Here is a 19,882-nt window from a genome sequence, read left to right on the forward strand (position 1 = left end):
GGAACATCTCATGCCAGAAAGTAAGGAAGGGCTTAAAAAAAAAAAAAAAAAATGACAAGGATGCGTCAAAAGGACACAGGAGACAGCTTGAAAGGGCTCCCACTGGCCAAATCTGGAACAATTTGAGCACTGAAATAAATAATAATAGCAACAAAATATTCATGGAATAAAATGAAAATCTGAGTCCAGCTAAAAATAAATGACTAAATAAATAACTGAGGAAGAAGAGAAGGTGCTTCCTTACAGTGGAATACCAACTAATACATGTAGAAGGGATGATGGAGTCAGAGAAACCATTATTTTGCAACCATCATGGTAGTAATTGATTCTGCCGAGAATCACCACTGAATGCGAAAGCTAGTGGGGGAAAGACTGATTAGGAATAGGATATTACATAGACTCAAAGTATCCCCAACAGACTGTTCATTAATTATACAGGGAAAATTAGTAACTTCACCGAAGATTAACCTAGTGGGCATCATACCAAGTAATCAAAGCTAATATCACCAATAATGACACAAACAGAAATCAGGTACCTCCCGATATGATGTACCGAGAAGGACACAAAACCTAAATCTAATCATGAGGAATCATGTCCCAAAGAGGGGGGACGTTCTGCAAAATAACTGGTTTGTGTCCTTCAGAAAATGTCATGGTCACAAAAGACAAGGAAAGGCTGGGGAATTGCCATATATTAAAGGAGACAAGAGAGACATGACCACTAAGTGCAGTACATGATCCTATGTTGGATTCCAGGCTGGGGGTAGGGTGGGGAAGGCCATAGGATATCAGTGGGATAAGTGGCCAAACGTGAATGTGGGATGTGGATTAGATAACAGGCCATAATGATGTTACGTTCCCTAATGTTGATAAATATATGGTGGTTAGGTGAAAAGAAAATTCTTTTTCTTAGGAAATGCACACTGAAGTACTTATGGATAAAGGAGTATGATGTCTGCAAATTACTTTCAAATAGTTTGGGAGTATGTGTGTGTATGTTTGTGTGTATGCATATATACATGTATATATATATATGTGTATATAGTCCATAGTGTACACATTGTATGTAAAAAAGGAGTCCAGACACTTGTTTAAAAAAAGGAAAAGAAAACACAGCTTGTTCACTCTTGTACCCCGAGTTCCCACCATGGAGCAGATACTTATGAAATGTGAGTTAGTTGACTGAGTGAATGCAATGTGCTTTAGAAAATAACATTAGGCATCTCTTTTAAGATGGCAAAGGAAACACTTTCCTACCTCCTAAATTACCAAGGAAATAACAGAAAAGACACTTTTTTTTTTTTTTAATATGAAACTATAACGAGGAGGAGGAAGAAACAAGCACCACCAGCATAAGAGCCATTTGGAGGAATTCCCGCAGATGAGCTTGGAGGGGCAGAGAAAAAGCCAAGGGTAGAGCAGCCCAGGGCAGCCAAGACAAGAGCTGCCTTCCCAAGGGCGTCTGAGAAGCTCAAGCTCAGAGCCAGCTAACCTAGGAGCGCCAGCATGGGCCGTGGACAATCACTGAGGATAATGTTATCTTGAAGGCTTTATAGTGTGTATAGAAGTAATACATATGACACTTAAAGCATTAAAGATTGGGGAGGGAGTCGTAAACAGACCTATAGGATTGCAAAGTTTCTACATTTTGCATGAAGTGGCACAAACTTTTTGATCTCAGGACCCTTTTACATCCTTCAAAATGAGTGAGAACCTCAAAGTGCTTTCATTTATACGGGTTATACCTATCAATATTTACTATATTTTAAATTTAAAGGGAGATTTTGGCTGCTAACCAAAAGGTCAGCAGTTTGAATCCACCACCTGCTCCTTGGAAACCTACAGGGCAGTTCTACTCTGTCCTATAGGGTGGTTATGGGTCAGAATTGACTCAACTGGCAATGGGTTATGGGTTTTAAAGTTTAAAAATAACAATAGCAAGCCCTTTACCTGTTAACATAAATGACTTGTTTTCATGAAAAATTATTATTTTCCAAAACAAAAACAAATTTAGTAAAAAGAGGCATGGTTATTCATTTTTGCAAATCTTCTTAGTGTCTGGCTTGATAGAAGAGAGCTGGATTCTCCTAACTGCTTCTGCATTCAATCTGTTGCAAAACGTTGTTTCTGAAGTATATGGATAAAAAAAAAAAAAAAAAGTCTAGCCTCTCACAGTAACAAACAGAGTAGAAAAGAAGGTGTATTTTACTACCATTGATTCAAGTCTGAAAAAGTTACTGTCACTCAAAACATAAAAGTATCGCAAAAAGAAGGTGACATCAGATATAAGAAACAATGGTAGCCACACACGTCCCAGGAGAATTAAAGAATCTTTGAAAGAAATTAAAACCTTGTTGCTTAGAAGATTCTCCTTCAAGCAGCAAAGCTTTGATGATTTAATACTAGGTTTTCTTTCCATGCATCCATTAATAACCAAAAAAAGACAAACCAAACCAATTGTCGTCAAGTCGATTTCAACTCATAGCAACTCTATAGGACAGGGTAGAACTGCCCCCATAGAGTTTCCAAGGAGCGGCTGGTGAATTTGAACTGCCGACCTTTTGGTTAGCAGCCATAGTTCTTAACCACTGAGCAACCAGGGCTTCTGTGTCCATTAATACCAGTTGGTTATTCAAAAGTGTGTGTGCACGTACACACACACACAAAATCTTATTATTGTAAATGCTGTTTATTGTTTTAAACTTTTTATAAGCCACTATTACAGATAAGAAAATGTTCATTATAACTGCAGAATAAAGTGTAAACTTTATAAACCTCAACAATTAGTTCAAATACTAATAATCCAACTAAGAAAATGCTGGAAACAAAATGAGAGAAATGGAAGGAAGAGTATTTATGCCAGTGCCCTATTTTTCATACCAGGAAGCAACAGGTAAATGGATAACAAACCGATAACTTGATCCAGAAATTAAAAGGAGGTATAAGTGTATTATTTAAAGTTACAATGATAACCACTTAGAGGAAATGAAAATCAAAAACCATTAGCAGTGATTTCCTCTGGGGAACAGAGGTGAACGAAGAGAGGAAGAATGTTTTCTATGTTTTTATTCTGTCCTGTTTGAATTTTTTTTTACTATATTCATGTATTACTTCTATGATAAAAATACTAATTTACTTTTACTTAAATATATTATTAAAAATTTTTTTGTTAATACATTGGGGTGTTTTTACTTACCTAGAGTTAGCAGCCCTGATCATAGCTGTACTTGGTTTTGTACAGTCAATGAATTCACCAAAGGATGCCTGGTGGATTTGAACTGCCAACCTTTTGGTTCACAGTCGTAGCTTATAACCACTGCACCACCAGGGTTTCTACCTGTCATTGAATCACATTTTAAATATACTGAGAGAACTGGATACTTAAAGGTGGTGAAGCCTTTTGTAAAATTAATGTCTGCCTCAAAATTTGTGTACCTTTAAAAATATATATGTAATTTGGGTTTTGCTTTGTGTTGCTCTTTACTGATAAATGCCTAAAATAAAAGGAAAGTGATTCAAAATGAGTCATAGCTTTCTGTTTTCTTTAAAGCTCTGTGAACACTAGGATTCATGTCACAGCAAATTTGTCATATGGATCAGACATAACTATTTTTGGCTTGGTGGGCGTTACTAGGGCACCATTGCTTCAAGTTAATTAGTAAACACTTAAATCCTGTAACTGGTGACTGGGACCATGGAAGTGACTTAAAACCTATCTGCAGATTAGGAAAAGAACATCAGAGAATTTTTACACAGACCAGCGGGTTTCACTCCACTATCTTCTTTTTCTTTATGCCTGTTCATGTGGAAAAGAAAATACTCATCGAAACAAAAAAAGAGAGATTGGAAGAGAATGACAGATATACGGGACCTTTCTCCTGAGAAGTGGTAATGCTGAAGTATAATTCTATTAGAAGCACATCAAAGCTGGACAGGTGTTACCTGTAAAGACCTTTCTGAAGTAAAGAGTATTCTAACGCATACCACCACCACTACAACCACCACAGCCTTTTAAGGTATTAAAACTCAAGAGTGGGGAAAATTTTTTTTAAGAGTCAGATTAAATTTTATTTGATAATTATTGACGAGCAAGAAGATACTAAAACAAAACAAAACAAAACACCTAAATCCAAACCTGTTGCCATCGAGTCGATTCCAACTCAGTGCAGTCAATTCTTGCTATTCATGGTAGTTCCAACCTAGAAAGACTCTGTGAACACTCAATTAGCAAACGTGTCTTTTGATTTCTTGACTGCTGCTTCCGTGGCTGTTGATTGTGGATCCACGTCAAATGAAATCCTTGACAACTTCAATCTTTTCTGTTTATCATGATGTTGCTTGTTGGTCCAGTTGTGAGGGTTTTTGTTTTCTTTATGTTGAGGTATAATCCATACTGAAGGCTGTGGTCTTTGATCTCCATCAGTAAGTGCTTCAAATCCTCTTAGCTTTCAGCAAGCAAGGTTGTGTCATCTGCATATTGCAGGTTGTTAATGAGTCTTCCTCCAGTCCTGATGCCACGTTCTTCATATAGTCCAGCTTCTTGGATTATTTGTTCAGCATACAGATGGAATAGGTACTCAAATTACAAGAACAATACTTCAGAGTATATAAAATTGCATCTAGGAATCTCCTTGCAAATTAAATCTAGTAAATGATGGCAAAGATTGCATTTTTTCTATATCTGACCATGGATGAAATGAACCCTAAGGCAGTAAGAAGTTTTGAAGTTGCTCAGCGCACCCATTTACATCTAGGCAGAATCCCACCTAATTTGTTTCAGTGCAGAATCACTTTCATTCCAGTTTCTAGGACACTTTCCTCCAAGAAATAGATCCATTCTACTGTTTACAAATACGCAGCTTTTTTGGTCCAGGTATCATTTTCAGGGTTGGCCTCCTAGGCTAAGTAACAAACTCAGAAACTGACAGGGGAGAAAGGGCAGGAAAGGAAGCTAGTGCCCCATGACCTGTCCCAGACACATCTCAATTCTGAGACCGATCTCTGTCGTTTCCTTTCTCCTGTCCTATAGACTCCAGGACCGTCAGTCTCTTTTCTTCTGTGGCCTCCAAAAGTTGGTTCTGTTCAGGGACTAGAGATGGTTTTATAGTGAAGCTAAGAACTTAAGTTTCAAGGCCCTTCACATGCATTGAGTCCCTTCCAAAATTTATACCTAATTTTGTATTTGTAATTTGTACAATTTTTCTTAAAGAGGACCCCCCCCCAAAAAAATTGTATAGCCTCCATGCCCTACAAATCCTGGGTCTGGCTCTGCCAGGGAGGGAGAAAGACAGGGGACCCAGGTCACAGCTCCAGCCAAGCGTCCTGCTCTCCCACCATCTGAACCCCTTTCCTTATCTATAAAATGAGAGGTTGTTAGCATGAAGTCCTGGTCTGACCTTTCCTTTCCTTTCTCCTGAGTTACACCCATTTCTCTACATATTAATAAAGCAATGTGTTTTTGCCTAGAATGTGGCCACAAAACTTCACCTTGCATACTGGCTTTTCAAAGATGGTAAAACAGTTTTGAAAAATGCATAGCAAAAGCACAAGTCTGTTCTTGACTGTACACCACTGGCTAATAAGGATGCAGAAAATGAGAGCAAAGCTTTTTTTGGTGGAGCCTAACACCAATGTTCAACATGATATCATAACCTAAAAATTAGATAGTACACAGAGCTGTACTATGGAATCAAGAGCCTTGGTTCCAGCCTGGCTCTGCTACCCTTCACAAATGTGCCTTTGACACCTCTGAGTTTGTTTCTTGACATGCTAAGCAAGGGGCTAGAGGACCCCTAAGGACCCCCCATCTCTTAATATGCTTGATTCTATGTTTCTTGCCATTGCTACCTCCTTGTTCACCACTGTCCTAAAACTTGACCATACTCTCTTGCGTACTCTTATCATGACAAGCTAACCTAGGTAAAGAAACCCTAGTGGCATAGTGGTTAAGAGCTATTGCTGCTAACCAAAAGTCAGCAGTTCGAATCCACCAGGTGCTCCTTGGAAACTCTATGGGGCAGTTCTACTCTGTCCTAGAGGGTTGCTATGAGTCAGAATCAATTCAACGGCAATAGGTTTTTTTTTTTTTTTTAACCTAGGTAAGCCACTCAATTGAGACAGGGAGGGAGCAAGGGAGGGAATGACAGAGGAAAAAAAAGACAGGGGCAGGGAGACAGGTCATGCTGGGCACTGTGTGGGGAGACAAGGAGCAGGGCCAGAGGTGGGTCATACCCCGGGACACAGCAGGCCTCAGAGACCTAGAAACACTTCCTCCCACACTTGGCTAGATGACACGGTTCTGACGGACACCTGCTTCCTGGGTCTGCACTGGGCTTTTTTCTAGGATGATCAGCTCAGGCAAGCTATCCGTGGCCCATAGACTTCCTAGAGAAAGGTCCTCAAGGACCCACCCCAGAGAAGCTCACATCTCCGTAGGAAAGCTGATGGTAAAGAAAGAATGAGTCATTCGTCACTCTTTTGCTTTTGGTCCCCATCACGTGGTACAGCTTCCCTTTTAAGTTTTTCTTTAGACCACCCAACCCTGTGAGAAGGAAGACAAAAGCCTCAGATTAGCTGGAGGCATTCTTTATTCATTGGAACTGAGAGGTTTCTGTTCTATTCTTATTTATTTTAGTATCTCCAACAGCAGCAGAGGGAGATCCTGGCAAGAGCAGGCACCCAATAAATACCTGTTAAGCTGAAGTGAATTTTCTCCCTATCCCCAATGCTAAAAGCATTTGATTCTGCTGGGCTGCAAACCACACTCAGCGTGTCTACTTGCTGTCTTTTCCCGTCTCCAGCTACCTGCTTTCTCCTGCCAACTTAATCCTTTTAATACACCATGCTTTTTGCATCCTCTCCTGTCCAGTAACTGGCAGAGGCAAGCACAGAATCGAAGCTCCTCAGCCTGACATTCACCTCTCTCTGGCACCGACTTCCCTTTAGCTGTCCTGTCCCATATTTCACAAAGCCCTCATCTACTGAGCTTCAGTCTGATGTCGCTTCATCCAGTCCCTGAACAGGCCTTCTATTTAGTACTCACCATGTGACAGGCACTGGGCCAGAACCTTCCACAGATGGTATCTGATTTTAAGCTCACAAAAACCCTGAAGGTCAGGTATGCTCATCCCATCTCACAGTTGTATGAATAGAGACTGGAAGACCTTGAATAGCTTGCCCAAGGCCCCAGCATGTCTAGTGGCATAGTCAGAAACTGGAATCCAGGTTCCCAGGTTCAAGTCTCCCACCAAACCACACCACACATTAGTAAAGCGTCTAAGGACAGAGGCCCATGGGACAAGACTCAGGCCTGCCGGAGATTCAGTAGGTCTTCACACACACATTCCAAAAAAACTCCAGACCCAGCTTATCCCTAGGCCTGGAAAATAGCCCATCCTCCTCGATGGTTTGCCCGCCCAGTCTCCAGCCCCTTCCAAGTCACTCACACCTCCATTATGCAAGGCCTTCCTCAAAGGAAATGCCCCGCTCTGGACCCCATCAATATCCTTCCATTTAACAAAAAAAGTTTTCTTCAAATCAGTTCCCACTCATGGCGACCCCATGTGTGTTAGACTAGAACTGTGCTCCATAGGGTTTTCAGTGGCTGATTTTTCAGAAATAGATCACCAGGCTTTTCTTCCAAGGTGCCTCTAGGTGGATTCTAACTACCAACCCTTTGGTTAGTGGCCGAGCGCTTAACTGTTCATACCTCCAGGGACTCCTTCCTTGTCCTAGCCCTCCCCATCCCTTGCCAGGACATCTCAGACTCTCATAATTTATTCCTAAGCTCCCTAGCTTACCAAAGAACCACAGACATTCAGGCCTAGAACAGTCGTTACTGAATATCTAGATTCCTAAACCGTCACCTGGGCACCTATTCTGTGGATACAAAGAAGTTTAAGACGCTGTCTTCTGTTCTTGAGAAACACTGACTCCAACCAGGGAGATGGGATGAGGTGAATAAATGAACACCAGATGAGCGATCCAGGCAGGAAGTACCCAGGAGCACTAACCCTCAAGGTGGCTTCATCCCCCTACTCTTTTTTTTCTTTTAATTTTCCTGGCGGTTGGTTATAAGAGATTCATAGCCCAGGCATTCCTCTTGCCCTCCAAAACTACTTTTAGACCCTGGGAAACAACATAACACTTTGTTCCCCATGTGAAGGTTTATCTCAAGAGTTACCGTGTTCCACTGTCTACCCCAATGATTATTGGTTGAATGAAGAGAAGATGAGATCATGTTTATTTTATACCTTTCTTTGTCTACTTACTTATATAGATAAATAGACAGATAGATAGATATAAAGTCCTAGCAGGGGATGGCTGAATAGAGCCCCCAGGCATGTCTTGTTTAGCCAACATGGCATTGGTCACAGAGAAGGTATTTGGTAACAGGCCCCACCAATTCCGATTGTCTCACAGCAAGCCATTTCACAAACACATTATCCGCCTGGCTCCTGATAGCGTCATTCTTTTTTTTAACTTGTTGCAGTGCAGTGAATGACTTAATACGGCCCTTTTAGCCATAGTCTTTGTGACTCCTGCACAATGATTGGGTGGGACTATGCAAATAAAGGGCTTGTGGCCCACCAAAGGGATTGGACAGCTTGCTAACAATGCAAATAAGGTGCATGAAACACTTGTGGGAGCTGGACCATGCAAATAAGGTGTATAGAACCCTAACAAGGGGATTGGTCAGTTTTGCCATCCCACTGAACTTAAAGGCAGCCAATCCCGGAAGCAGAGAGGGGACCTCACTATCATCAGAAAAGCCAGGAGCAAAGCATGTTCTTTGAATGCAGGTTCCCTGCACCACTGTCGTCACTAGGGTTGGTGTCACCCAGTGAGGTAACTCATGGTGTCATCCCCCCCAGGCAAAGCAGCCCAGCCCTGCCACCCATGGTTCCTGAAGCTCCTCCCTTCTCCTATTGGCCAAGGTGGAGACCCTTCTCTCCGCCCAACAGTGGGCACCATAAGCCGGCCACCTGTTCCCCTACTGGCAAGTGATGGGGTGTTGGTGGTAATGAGTTACCACACTAGGTGACAGATAACACCAACTCTAATGATGCCACTGCCTTGGTGGCCCCTCTCCTAGTAGTGCTAGTTTGTCTGCTGCTGCTGCCACCATCACCACCACCACCACAGACCCTGGGATCATTTTGCTGTCACCCACTCTGACAGTGTACTCCCTGCACACCCCTAGTGATGCCACTGCCCTGTGCTGAGAACTTCCTAGACCCAGGAGAGAGAACCGTAACACAGGAGGTGGTGAAAAACGACAAGAAGCAGTGGCAGAGAAAGTGCAGCAGCAGAACCAGGAGACTGGCCCGAAAGAGCACAATGGGTTTCCTGGCCCACACAGTGAGGTGACTACAGGGGCGTGCTGACCCATCCTGGCCCACACAGTGAGGTGACTGCAGGCGGCGTGCTGACCCATCCTGGCCCACACAGTGAGGTGACTACAGGGGCGTGCTGACCCATCCTGGCCCACACAGTGAGGTGACTGCAGGGGGCGTGCTGACCCATCCTGGCCCACACAGTGAGGTGACTGCAGGGGCGTGCTGACCCATCCTGGCCCACACAGTGAGGTGACTGCAGGCGGCGTGCTGACCCATCCTGGCCCACACAGTGAGGTGACTGCAGGCGGCGTGCTGACCCATCCTGGCCCACACAGTGAGGTGACTGCAGGGGGCGTGCTGACCCATCCTGGCCCACACAGTGAGGTGACTGCAGGGGGCGTGCTGACCCATCCTGGCCCACACAGTGAGGTGACTGCAGGGGCGTGCTGACCCATCCTGGCCCACACAGTGAGGTGACTGCAGGGGGCGTGCTGACCCATCCTGGCCCACACAGTGAGGTGACTATAGGCGGCGTGCTGACCATGGGGCCAGGGAGCTGAGGGCCTTCGGGCTAAGCCTTACTGGCAGCATGGGGTGCCTCCAAGCACTTACTGGCAGAGCTGAAGAGCTTTATAACACTTGTCCAAGCAAGGCAGAGGCCAGGCCAAGGGGCCAGGTGGCCGAGGGCCAGAGAGAGGCCTGCCGCTGGGCATGATGGAAAAGAGGCTGTCCTGACCGAAGAACTGTATCCTGAGTCACCCCTGATCCTGAATTGTAACCTGTTACTTCCCTAATACACGCCATAACTGTGAGTATGGTCTGTGAGTTCTATGTGGCTGTTGCAACGAATTATCAAACCCAGCAGAGAAGTAGAAAGTGGTGTGGGAGGGACGGCTGGTGTCAGAATCAGTAAAAAGGTTGCCGAAAGGAGGTATGTCTAACCTCTGCCTCATAGGGATCAGCCTTGGTCTGATGATTTTGATTCTCCCTCTTCACCTTTGTAAAGTTAGATGAGGAGGCCTGGTGCAGTGACACCATTTTTACAGCATTGTTTCTTTTTCTTTCTTCCTTTTTTTTTTTATATATATATAATTTTTATTGTGCTTTAAGTAAAAGTTTACAAATCAAGTCAGTCTCTCACATATAAACTCATATACACCTTGCTACATACTCCCAATTACTCTCCCCACAATGAGACAGCCCACTCTCTCCCTCCACTCTCTCTTTTCGTGTCCATTTCGCCAGCTTCTAACCTCCTCTACCTTCTCATCTCCCCTCCAGGCAGGAGATGCCAACATAGTCTCAAGTGTCCACCTGATCCAAGAAGCTTACTCCTCACCAGCATCCCTCTCCAACCCATTGTCCAGTCCAATCCATATCTGAAGAGTTGGCTTCAGGAATGTTCCTGTCCTGGACAAACACAAGGTCTGGGGGCCATGACCACCAGGGTCCTTCCAGTCTCAGTCAGACCATGAAGTCTGGTCTTTTTATGAGAATTTGGGGTCTGCATCCCACTGCTCTCCTGCTCCCTCAGGGGTTCTCTGTTGTGTTCCCTGTCAGGGGAGTCATTGGTTGTAGCCAGTCACCATCTAGTTCTTCTGGTCTCAGGATAATGTAGTCTCTGGTTCATGTGGCCTTTTCTGTCTCTTGGGCTTTCTTCCTTTTTAAATAACTTTCTATTATGAAAACTCCCAAACATGAAGATAAGACAGTATAAGGAACCCTTATGTATGAATCACCAAGCTTCAAAAACTTCAACATTTTTCAATGCTTTTTCATCTATTCCCCCAAACTGCCCCTCTTTTTTGCTAGAAAATTTTAGAGCAAACCACAGACCTCATGTTTGTTTACCCTCAAATACTTGAGTATGTACTTCAAAATAAAGGATGTTTTCTTATATAATCACAATACCAATGGAGCCCTGGTGGTGCAGTGGTTAAGAGCTCAGCTGCTAACCAAGAGATCAGCAGTTCAAATCCATTAGCCACCCATTGGAAACCCAAGGGGGCAGTTCTACTCTGGCCTATAAAGTCGCTATGAGTCGGAATAGACTCCATGGCAACAACTGTTTTAGTTTATATTCACATTTCCCCAATTGCCTAAAAAATATCTTTTTTACAATTGTTTGAATCAGAAACTAAACAAGGTCCACTCATTATATGTAGTTGTGATGTCTCAAGTCTCTTTTAACCTAGAACAGGCCCTTTCTCGGTACTCTCCCTACACACACACACACACACCTTTTTTCATGCCATTGATTTGTTGAAGAAACCAGGTCAATGGTCCCACACAATATCTCATATTCTGGCTTTGGCCAATGGTATCATCTAGGTTGGGGACTCCTGCCTAGGTCTTCTGCCTGACTTCTCTATTCTGAGTCATGCATTTGTTTGCCAGCTAGTCCTTCCAATCATTGCTATCACTACTACATGGACCAAATACATACTCTCTACTGTATTTTTACTATTAACCAGCATTGAGTGGAGGCTTACTGACTGACCAAGCACGATACTAAATATTTACATAAATTATCTCTTTTAATCTTCTGAATTCTCTGCAGTAAGTTCTATTTTTATAGCATTTTATAGATGAGGAACCCTATAAAAGAGGCCTGGTGAGGTGAAGGGACTTGCCCAAGGTCCTAAACTATTGGGTCCAGGCAACACATGTACCGTTGGCCACTACACTACTAACCATCAGATTTAAAATTTCTTAGCTGGTCCGCTTATTACTGACCAACTTATACTCACACATATACACACTCATACATGGCAACCCATCTGGTCTTGACTAAAAGCACACCAAAAATCCATTCATCTACCTCTAGGTATTTCCCAGTCACAGCCACCAAGAGAGAGTCTTCCGAATGGAAGGGTTTGGTGTACCACCACAAGCCTGCCTTCTCACTTAATCCACTGTTCTGCAGGTCTGAAAGGCTTAGCAGCATTCAGGATCCCCAAGACTGGAGTAAAGGTAGAACAGGTTCACAAGAAACTTCTGGAGGGCTAGCCACTCCCAGAGTTCAAACACATTAAAAAAAAAAAAAAAATTAGCCACCTTAATCTATTCTCTGTTCCCCACACAGGCCCTTGATTTACCATCTGAGTGGCTTTGCTCACGCTGTTGGAGCAGGAGGAACGTAACACAAAGGATAAAAGTGTGGGCTGAGGCATCAGACACACCTGGGTTCAAAGGGCCTCGCTTTGGTCTGTTTGTCAAACCAAAATAACAATATCTACCTTAAAACACTGCTGTGAAGGTTAAATGAGATAATGCATATTAAGTGCTCAACACATTAAAACAAACAAAAAAACAGATGCCATTAAGTCTGACTCATGTGTGCCAGAGTAGAACAGTGCTCCATAGGGTTTTCAATGGATGATTTTTCAGAAGGAGATTTCCAGGCCTTTCTTTCAAGGTACCTCTGGGTGGACTAACTGGATGCACCATCCAGGGACTCCCAGCACATAGTAAATGCCTGCAAATCAGTAGCTATTATCATTTTGCTACCCTCTCAACCTGGAAGGTGCTTCCCAACCTCATCATATGGTCCACTTCCACCAGTACCTCAAGATCTAATGCAAATTGCAGCTCCCCAATTGTTAGGCTGTTCAGTCTGGGAGCACCACCATTGGCTGAGCATCCTCTGTATGCTGGGTACTATGCCAGGTACTGGGGATACAAAAATGAATAAGACATGCTCTTGAACTTAAGGCATTTACAGCCAAAAAAAAAAACCAACATCAAGTTGATTCTGACTCATAGCGACCTTAAAGAACAGAGGGGAACTGCCCTATAGGGTTTCCAAGGCTGTAAATCTTTACAGAGGCAGACTGCCACGCCTTTCTCCCATGGAGCAGCTGGTGGGCTCGAACAGGTGACCTTTTGGTTAGCAGCCGAGTGTTTTAACCACTGCACCACCAGGGCTGTCCTCACAGCCTTAAGGGAGATAGAAAAGAAACAGCTGATTTCAACCCCACACAGTAAGTGCAGTGACAGAGACAAGGGCACAGAAAATACTGGGAAGAGGATAGAGCAAGAGAAGTCAGTAAGATCCAGACCACAGAGGGCTGGGGGCCAAGATAAGGAGTTTGAACTGGAGTCTGAGACAGTGAGAAGCCACTGAGGGCTTTATGCAGAAAAGTCAAATGAACAGATTTATGCTTTAGAAAAGAGTCACTTCACAGCAACGTGGAGAAAGAAGTTAGAAGAACGAGAATAATCCAATCAAGAAATGGTACCTTAGACAAGGCAGTCGGGGCGGGGGGGGGGGGAGTGGAGAGGAAGGAGGGGTGAGTTCCATATACATCTGTGGGGTAAACAAAAGTCTTGACAGTTGACTGAACATGAGGAAGAGGAATATGGGAAAAACACCCATCACATTTTATCAACTCTCTGGAGGTGGTTCTCTCTCTTCTAAGGGGGCTCGTTCCCACTTTCCTAGTGCAGGGAAACTCTCCTGCCCCTTTCTACAAAGCATGAAAAAAATCCAAGGGACAGTAAAAACTTCAGGGTTGAGTGATCATCAATGCAGACTCTGAGTTCAGCAGTTTCCTGACAAACACCTGAAAAAGGCTTTCTATTTCTTTAGGGGTCAATTCTTGTTTCTGGGGAGAGTCACTTCAGTTCCATGCCTACACATTGAATACTTAGTGTAACTAATGACTCATAAGGAGATGACAAAGAAGACAAAAACCTGGAGACATCAGGAAATCCAGAAACCTAGTCAGCTTCAGTACATATGAGTTCTTCAGAACTAAATTTACCTTCTTATAATAATAATAATAAAAACCTGTTGCATTCCAGTCAATTCTAATTCATAGTGACCCTACAGGACAGAGTAGAACTGCCCCATAGAGTTTTCAAGAAGCGCCTAGTGGATTTGACCTGCCAACCTTTTGGTGAGCAGACATAGCTCTTTGCTACTATGCCACCAGGGTTTCCCTAGTTATAATGGTTTGATTCAATATTAAAAGGAGTTTAAAGTATGAGTCCACACTCTGACTGCTCATGGAAGACTTCCTGTGATGGGGGTGGGAGTGTCCAGGGTTCAAAATCCAGTACAAATAATGCAAAAGAAGATTTCCTGCACACAGACGATTAAGAGTTGGCTGTAATATTTTCTTGATGACTCTGGAATACCAAAACAAATTTCTGAAGTAATTATTTTCTGAACCGTGCACTGAAATGTTTCCATTCAGCTTCCCTGTCTGGTCAGCTCCCCTTGCACACAGGCCCCTGTATCACCCCTGCCTACCTGCTGGGCTTCCTCATGGAAAAGCTCCTGCACCTGAGACGTCTGTGCCATTCTCCTGGTGGTCTGGGCAGGGAGGCCCATCTAAAAGGCAAATACCATCCTGGGTCAGGCTGGGTCCTCCTTCCCTCTCATTGTCCATCCTTCCTGTATCCTGGACAATGCTCCAGCTGAGGACTGGACCTTGTTCCACCTCAGTGGAAACTCATCCCATTCCCCTCTGCCACCCAACTAGATCCCACTCATCCTTCAGAGCCAACTAAGCTCAGGTCTTGCTCTCTGAAAGCCACAGCCTCTCTTTCTTCCCTGAGCTCCTTCAGTGTGTGGGGCCAGCCGCCCAGTTGCCCAGCCCTTGGGGAGACAGTTTGCACTTCTCTCTCATCTTTGTCCAGGGCTAGGGTACCACCAGCTCAGTCCTTAAAGGTAGAACTGGGTCTTATCTCCTGTCCTGTGGGGCCTGAAATTGGTTGGGGGTTGTGGGTGAATGAAGGTTAGCCCATGAGCAGAGTGGGAGAGGGGAGACCAGGAGGTTGTCTTGGGGACCTCTCTGGAGCAGGGACAGAAAGGGGCAGGCGGGGAGGGGAGGAGACAGGTGAGAAAAAGGATGTTGGAGAATCATTATCAGGGCTCCGTCCTCATTCCACTAGCAGAGTGAGCCCTCTCTCCACAGGGGACCTTCCTTGGGCGCAGAGACCTAGCCCTCTGCTGTGTTTCCCCTCTGCCCAGCACAGGGCTGGAACGAAGACAGGGCTCAAACATTTTGGAAGAAAGAGGAAAAGGCGGGAATGAGGGAAGGGAAAGGGGATAGAGCTTGTCACAGAAGAAGAATGTGACCAGTGAAATAAACAGCAGCCGGCGATGTGAAGGAAGGGAAAGCACACTGAAGGGTATTCCAAGAAAAAGGGTTGGGGGGCGCGGTGGGCGGGAAGGTATTTACTCAGAGACTGCGGGGACTTGGTGGGCTGCGGTCCAGGCAAAAGCTGTGAGCGGTAGGGTGCAAGAGGGGCGCGCGTCAAGTTCCCGCGCGCTCGGGCCGGCTGCCCCCAGGCAGACAGAGCCGCGCCTGCCAGTGCCCAGGTCAGCCTCGGACCTCCACCGGCTGCTCGGCCCCCCTCAACCTGCGAGCAAAGAACCCCGAGACATACGCCTACCCTTCCCCAGCCGCAGAGACCAGCGCCCCGGTCAGAGCCCGACTCCTTCGCGCCTCAGTCAGCGCGGGGACACTGGGCCCCTTTGGCACCGGCACAAACGCAAATCCCACGATACTAGCTGCCCACGTCCCTCCCAGCGTGGTGGTGTGGGGTCCTCATACCAAGCTCTCGGTCACCCTGGGGAGAACTCAGGGCCCTCTTGGGCCGGGCACTGAGGCGCGTGTGTGTTCGACTGGCCGGGCGCAGACGCGACCGTGCACCAGCGCGCGATGTGAGGAGGAGGAGCAGGACAGATCAGAGCACCTTCTGGACAGAGGAGCTTCCCCTAGGCCACCTGTCACACCGCCAGCGGAGAGCGCAGGGCTGGCCCCGCCCCGCCGCGACGTGGCCGCCACAGCCGGCTGCGCGCGTCCCAGCTGTCCCGCTGGTTCCCGCCTGGCCAGCGCACCCCAACACGCCAGCAGCCCCAGCCTTCCCGGAGGTTCTGGGCCACGTGGGGAGGGAGGAGCTGTAAAGACTTTCCCTCCCCAAAGGTCTGGGCTGCACACCTGCGGCTGCTTAAGAGGGATTCGCGCACCCAGGTGGCACTGACAGGCCCAGGAGGAGAGGAAGGGAATCTTAATGAGGGAGGGGGCCCCCAAGTCCACGGACTAGACTTGACCCACCACTGCCGCTACTCCCCATCAATAACTAGTTCAATGTAACCAGTTGAGGTGCCCGGCCCTGGGATCAGAGAGACAGAGACACAGCTCTACCCCCGGCCGTTGCATCTAAGGAATCGCTAACACCACACACGTGAGTGAAAAAGGTTGGAGGGCAACAAAGCCTGCAGCCCCCAGGCAGGTGCAGGAGGAAATTCGGACAGGAGACGTCTCTGTGACCTTCGGCGCTAGGGATCCCGAAGAGTGGGAAGTGCCCCAGGCTACTGAGATTGGGGGTGAAGGGGAAGGCAGTACCCTCACTGTCTTCAGCAAGACCCAGAACCAGGTTTCCTAGGAGTAAGGTAAGGTTTGCAGGGCCCCAGGTTGCAGGAAAAAAACAAAATTAATATACTGAGAGATTAAATTATCTCACATCTCCAATCTGGCACATTTCCCTAAGCCTTAAATAACTTGCTAGGCTCCCACATGGGCTTCTGAGAAACAGGAGGGCAGCTGGGAGTACTTCCCACACCCACAAGCCTTTGTGTGAAAATCCCTAAAAATAGAAGTTGTTCTTTTAAAAACAAAAGGGAAGGCAAAGCCCTGGGAACATTGACAGAGCCCCAACCTCTCTTCTGTTCCAGCGAAGAGTTTTCTAATAACCCATGTGCGCAAGAGGAAAGAACTTCAGATTATGTCTGTGAACTAGGGTGGGTAGGTAGACAGGATGACAGGGTCATGTCACTGGAATCTACTATATAGTCATACATTGATCTTTATGGCAGGTGGAGTCGTCTTTATTATTCACTTTTGGGTTACACATGGTACCTTTTTTTTTTTGCCTCAACCTGGCTTCCTGTTTGCTATCAGCTTCTGATGAGCCTTCCTCTAAGTATCAGTGTGAACTCTGAAGACTCCACATTCAATTCTGTTTCAGCCTGAGTTAAACACAGTAGAAGAAGCAATCCATCCCTCTCTTCTTAACCACCTACTCCCTGCCACTCACCATTTTCTAAATAAATGAGAAGTTCCCTTCAGAGCTTATAAGGCATCCTTTAAACCTAGAAACAAACGTGTTTGTTTCTTTTCTTCATTCTAAGGCTAGAGAAACCTGCCCATTTGCAAAGAAAAAAAAAAAGTGTACCCTGCTTAATACAGATTTATCTTGTAATGGTGACACTACCTTTAAAAAAAAAATCTTGTGTTGAAAAATATCCTGTATACCCTTTAAACAGAGCAATTTCATTTTAAAGATACTACCCTATATGACCTATGAATAAAGAGTTTTATTGCCATCATTGATTTGTAATATGTAGTTTAAGAAAAAAGAGTGAGAACAACCTTAATGCCCATCAACAGAAGATTGGTTAAATAAATTATGGTACACCCGTACTGTGATGGTTAAGGTTGTATGTCAACGTGCCTGGGCCATGATTCTCAGTGGTTTGACAATTATGATGTGGTTTGGCAGTTATGTAATGACGTAATCATCTCCATGAGAAGATCTGCTATGAGCAAGTCAGTTGAAAGGGAGTTCCTTGGGGTGTGGTCTGCACCCAATATATATGGACTTTCTGGCAAAGCTCACCTGGCTTTTGCTCTGCTCTGGATCCTGCATTTGACTTATCATCTGACCTCTGGTTCTTGGGGCTTGAGCCAGCAACCTGCCATCTGACCTGCCGATCTTGGGTTCATCAGCCCCTTCAGCTATGTGAGTCAGGAGAAACTTGCAGCCTGATGCCTGACCCATGGAGTTGGGACCTTCCAAACTCTACAACCGCATGAGCCATTGCCTTGAGATATATATATATACATACATATATACACACATATATATGTAATTTGTTTGGGAAAATACACATCAATCTGTTAATAGTGGTTACCACTAGAGAATGGGATTGAGATAGTAAATTGGGAGAGGAAACTCACTTTGGTGTATACAATTCTGGATTGTTATGAATTCTTTTTAAACAAAGAGCACATGCACACATTACTTTTGTAACCTGAAAATGAGTAAGAAAATTAAAAAGGCAAACAATATGTGGCAGGTTGTACTTTCCAAAGATGGCTGCGCTAGTATATCCCAACCCATATGCTCCAAAAAAGAAAAACACAGGAGTCTATGTTCCTTTCCCTTGATCGTGGATAGACCTTTGTAACAGCCTCAACCAACAGGAAAAAAATAGAAGAAATGACACCGCTTGACTTCCTAGCCTAAAGACAATAGGGCATCTCTGGCTTCATCCTTCTCAGCGTTCTTACCCTTGGAACCCATCTACCACGCTGTGAGGAAGCCCAGGCCACATGGAGAGGCCACATGTGGGTGTCCCAGCCAATAGCCAGCATCAACCAACAGACACGTGAGTGAAGAGGCCTTTTTGATTCCAGCCCCCACCCTTGGATTCTTCCAGCTGAGGTCTGAGACATAGTAGAGCAAAAAGAAGACGTCCTTGCTGGCCTCTATCTGAATTCCTGACCCACAGAAACCATGAGAAATAATAAATTATTGTTGTTTTAAGGTACTAAGTTTTGGGGAAATTTGTTACGCAGCCATAGATAGCTAATACATAGTGCCTACAACCAAGGTAAAAAGTGTTTTGCTGCCATTGAAAGTATTTTTCTTCATTTTGTTGTTTGAATTCAGTGGCGGCAGCCCAGATATTAAAACAATATTGTTTGTAACTCATCTTTTTTTATATTCAGTAACAACGCAAGCTCAAGTCAATGTAGACAATGGTGTGCAAGTGGAAGTACACACACAAGAGTGAAGCTGTTACTTTGTGGATCTTACCTGGTTCAACCTCAGCCAGAAGGTCCTTCTCCTCCTTCCCTTCCAGTGGTTAGTGCTGAGAACTGCCCTCTATGTGAGGGCTGGAGAGGAAGCCATGTCTTGAAAAATGACTCATGTGTCAGAAAGTCTGAACCCTCAGGAGGGAGTAGAGCTTTGACAGAGTCAACCAAAACAGAAATGTGAAAACATGAAATCACAATGTAAATATGTAAACATACATAAAACATATCTCACAGCCTAGGAGCTAGACCAGAGTCAGCAGTGCCTCGGAGGTGGATCTTCTAGTCTGGTGGCCCTCTACCCTGGTGGTATGCTACAAAAAAAAAAAAAAAAAAATGCTACAGTCACCCGGAAATGCCTTCAGAAACCAGCACTGCCCAGCCCACTCCCAGAGATCCTGACTGAATTGATCTGGGCTAGTTTTTTTTTTAGGGCCTGGGCATCAGTACCTCAGGTGATTCTACTGTGGAGCCAAAGTTAAAAACCATGGAATTTCCAGCCCAATCTTTTTTTTTCCCCCTCAAAACCTCTGAGATAGAACACATCATCTTGTCAGCAGTGGTGTCTTACTCCAGTCACAATTTTCAACGACAAGGAAACGGTGCAAAATATATCACTAAAGGGACATAGGTAATTAAAAACTATATATAAAATAAATAATAAAAATTAGAGCTGAACTAAATGAATTAGAGAACAGAAAAACAATT

At 44.9% G+C, this 19,882-nt stretch overlaps 1 protein-coding gene across 2 annotated transcripts in view; it reads right to left on the bottom strand.

Moving 5' to 3' along the window:
- The window catches only part of SLC12A8 (solute carrier family 12 member 8), a 203,726-nt gene extending 184,323 nt beyond the window's left edge, over positions 1-19,403 (bottom strand). The window contains exons 1-2 of one of the 2 annotated variants that reach the window (XM_049878802.1): positions 15,905-16,035; positions 14,596-14,676 (exon numbers count right to left, since the gene is read on the bottom strand). In XM_049878802.1, coding sequence (XP_049734759.1) covers positions 14,596-14,676 — 81 coding nt within the window. In that variant the 5' untranslated portion in view covers positions 15,905-16,035. Of the gene's footprint in view, positions 1-14,595; positions 14,677-15,904; positions 16,036-19,393 lie in introns of those variants that run through there. The other variant, XM_049878811.1, reaches the window with a different exon arrangement.
- Positions 19,404-19,882: the final 479 nt, after the last annotated feature.

This window comes from Elephas maximus, chromosome 1 (genome assembly GCF_024166365.1).
Source record: "Elephas maximus indicus isolate mEleMax1 chromosome 1, mEleMax1 primary haplotype, whole genome shotgun sequence".
Classification (NCBI taxonomy): domain Eukaryota; kingdom Metazoa; phylum Chordata; class Mammalia; order Proboscidea; family Elephantidae; genus Elephas; species Elephas maximus.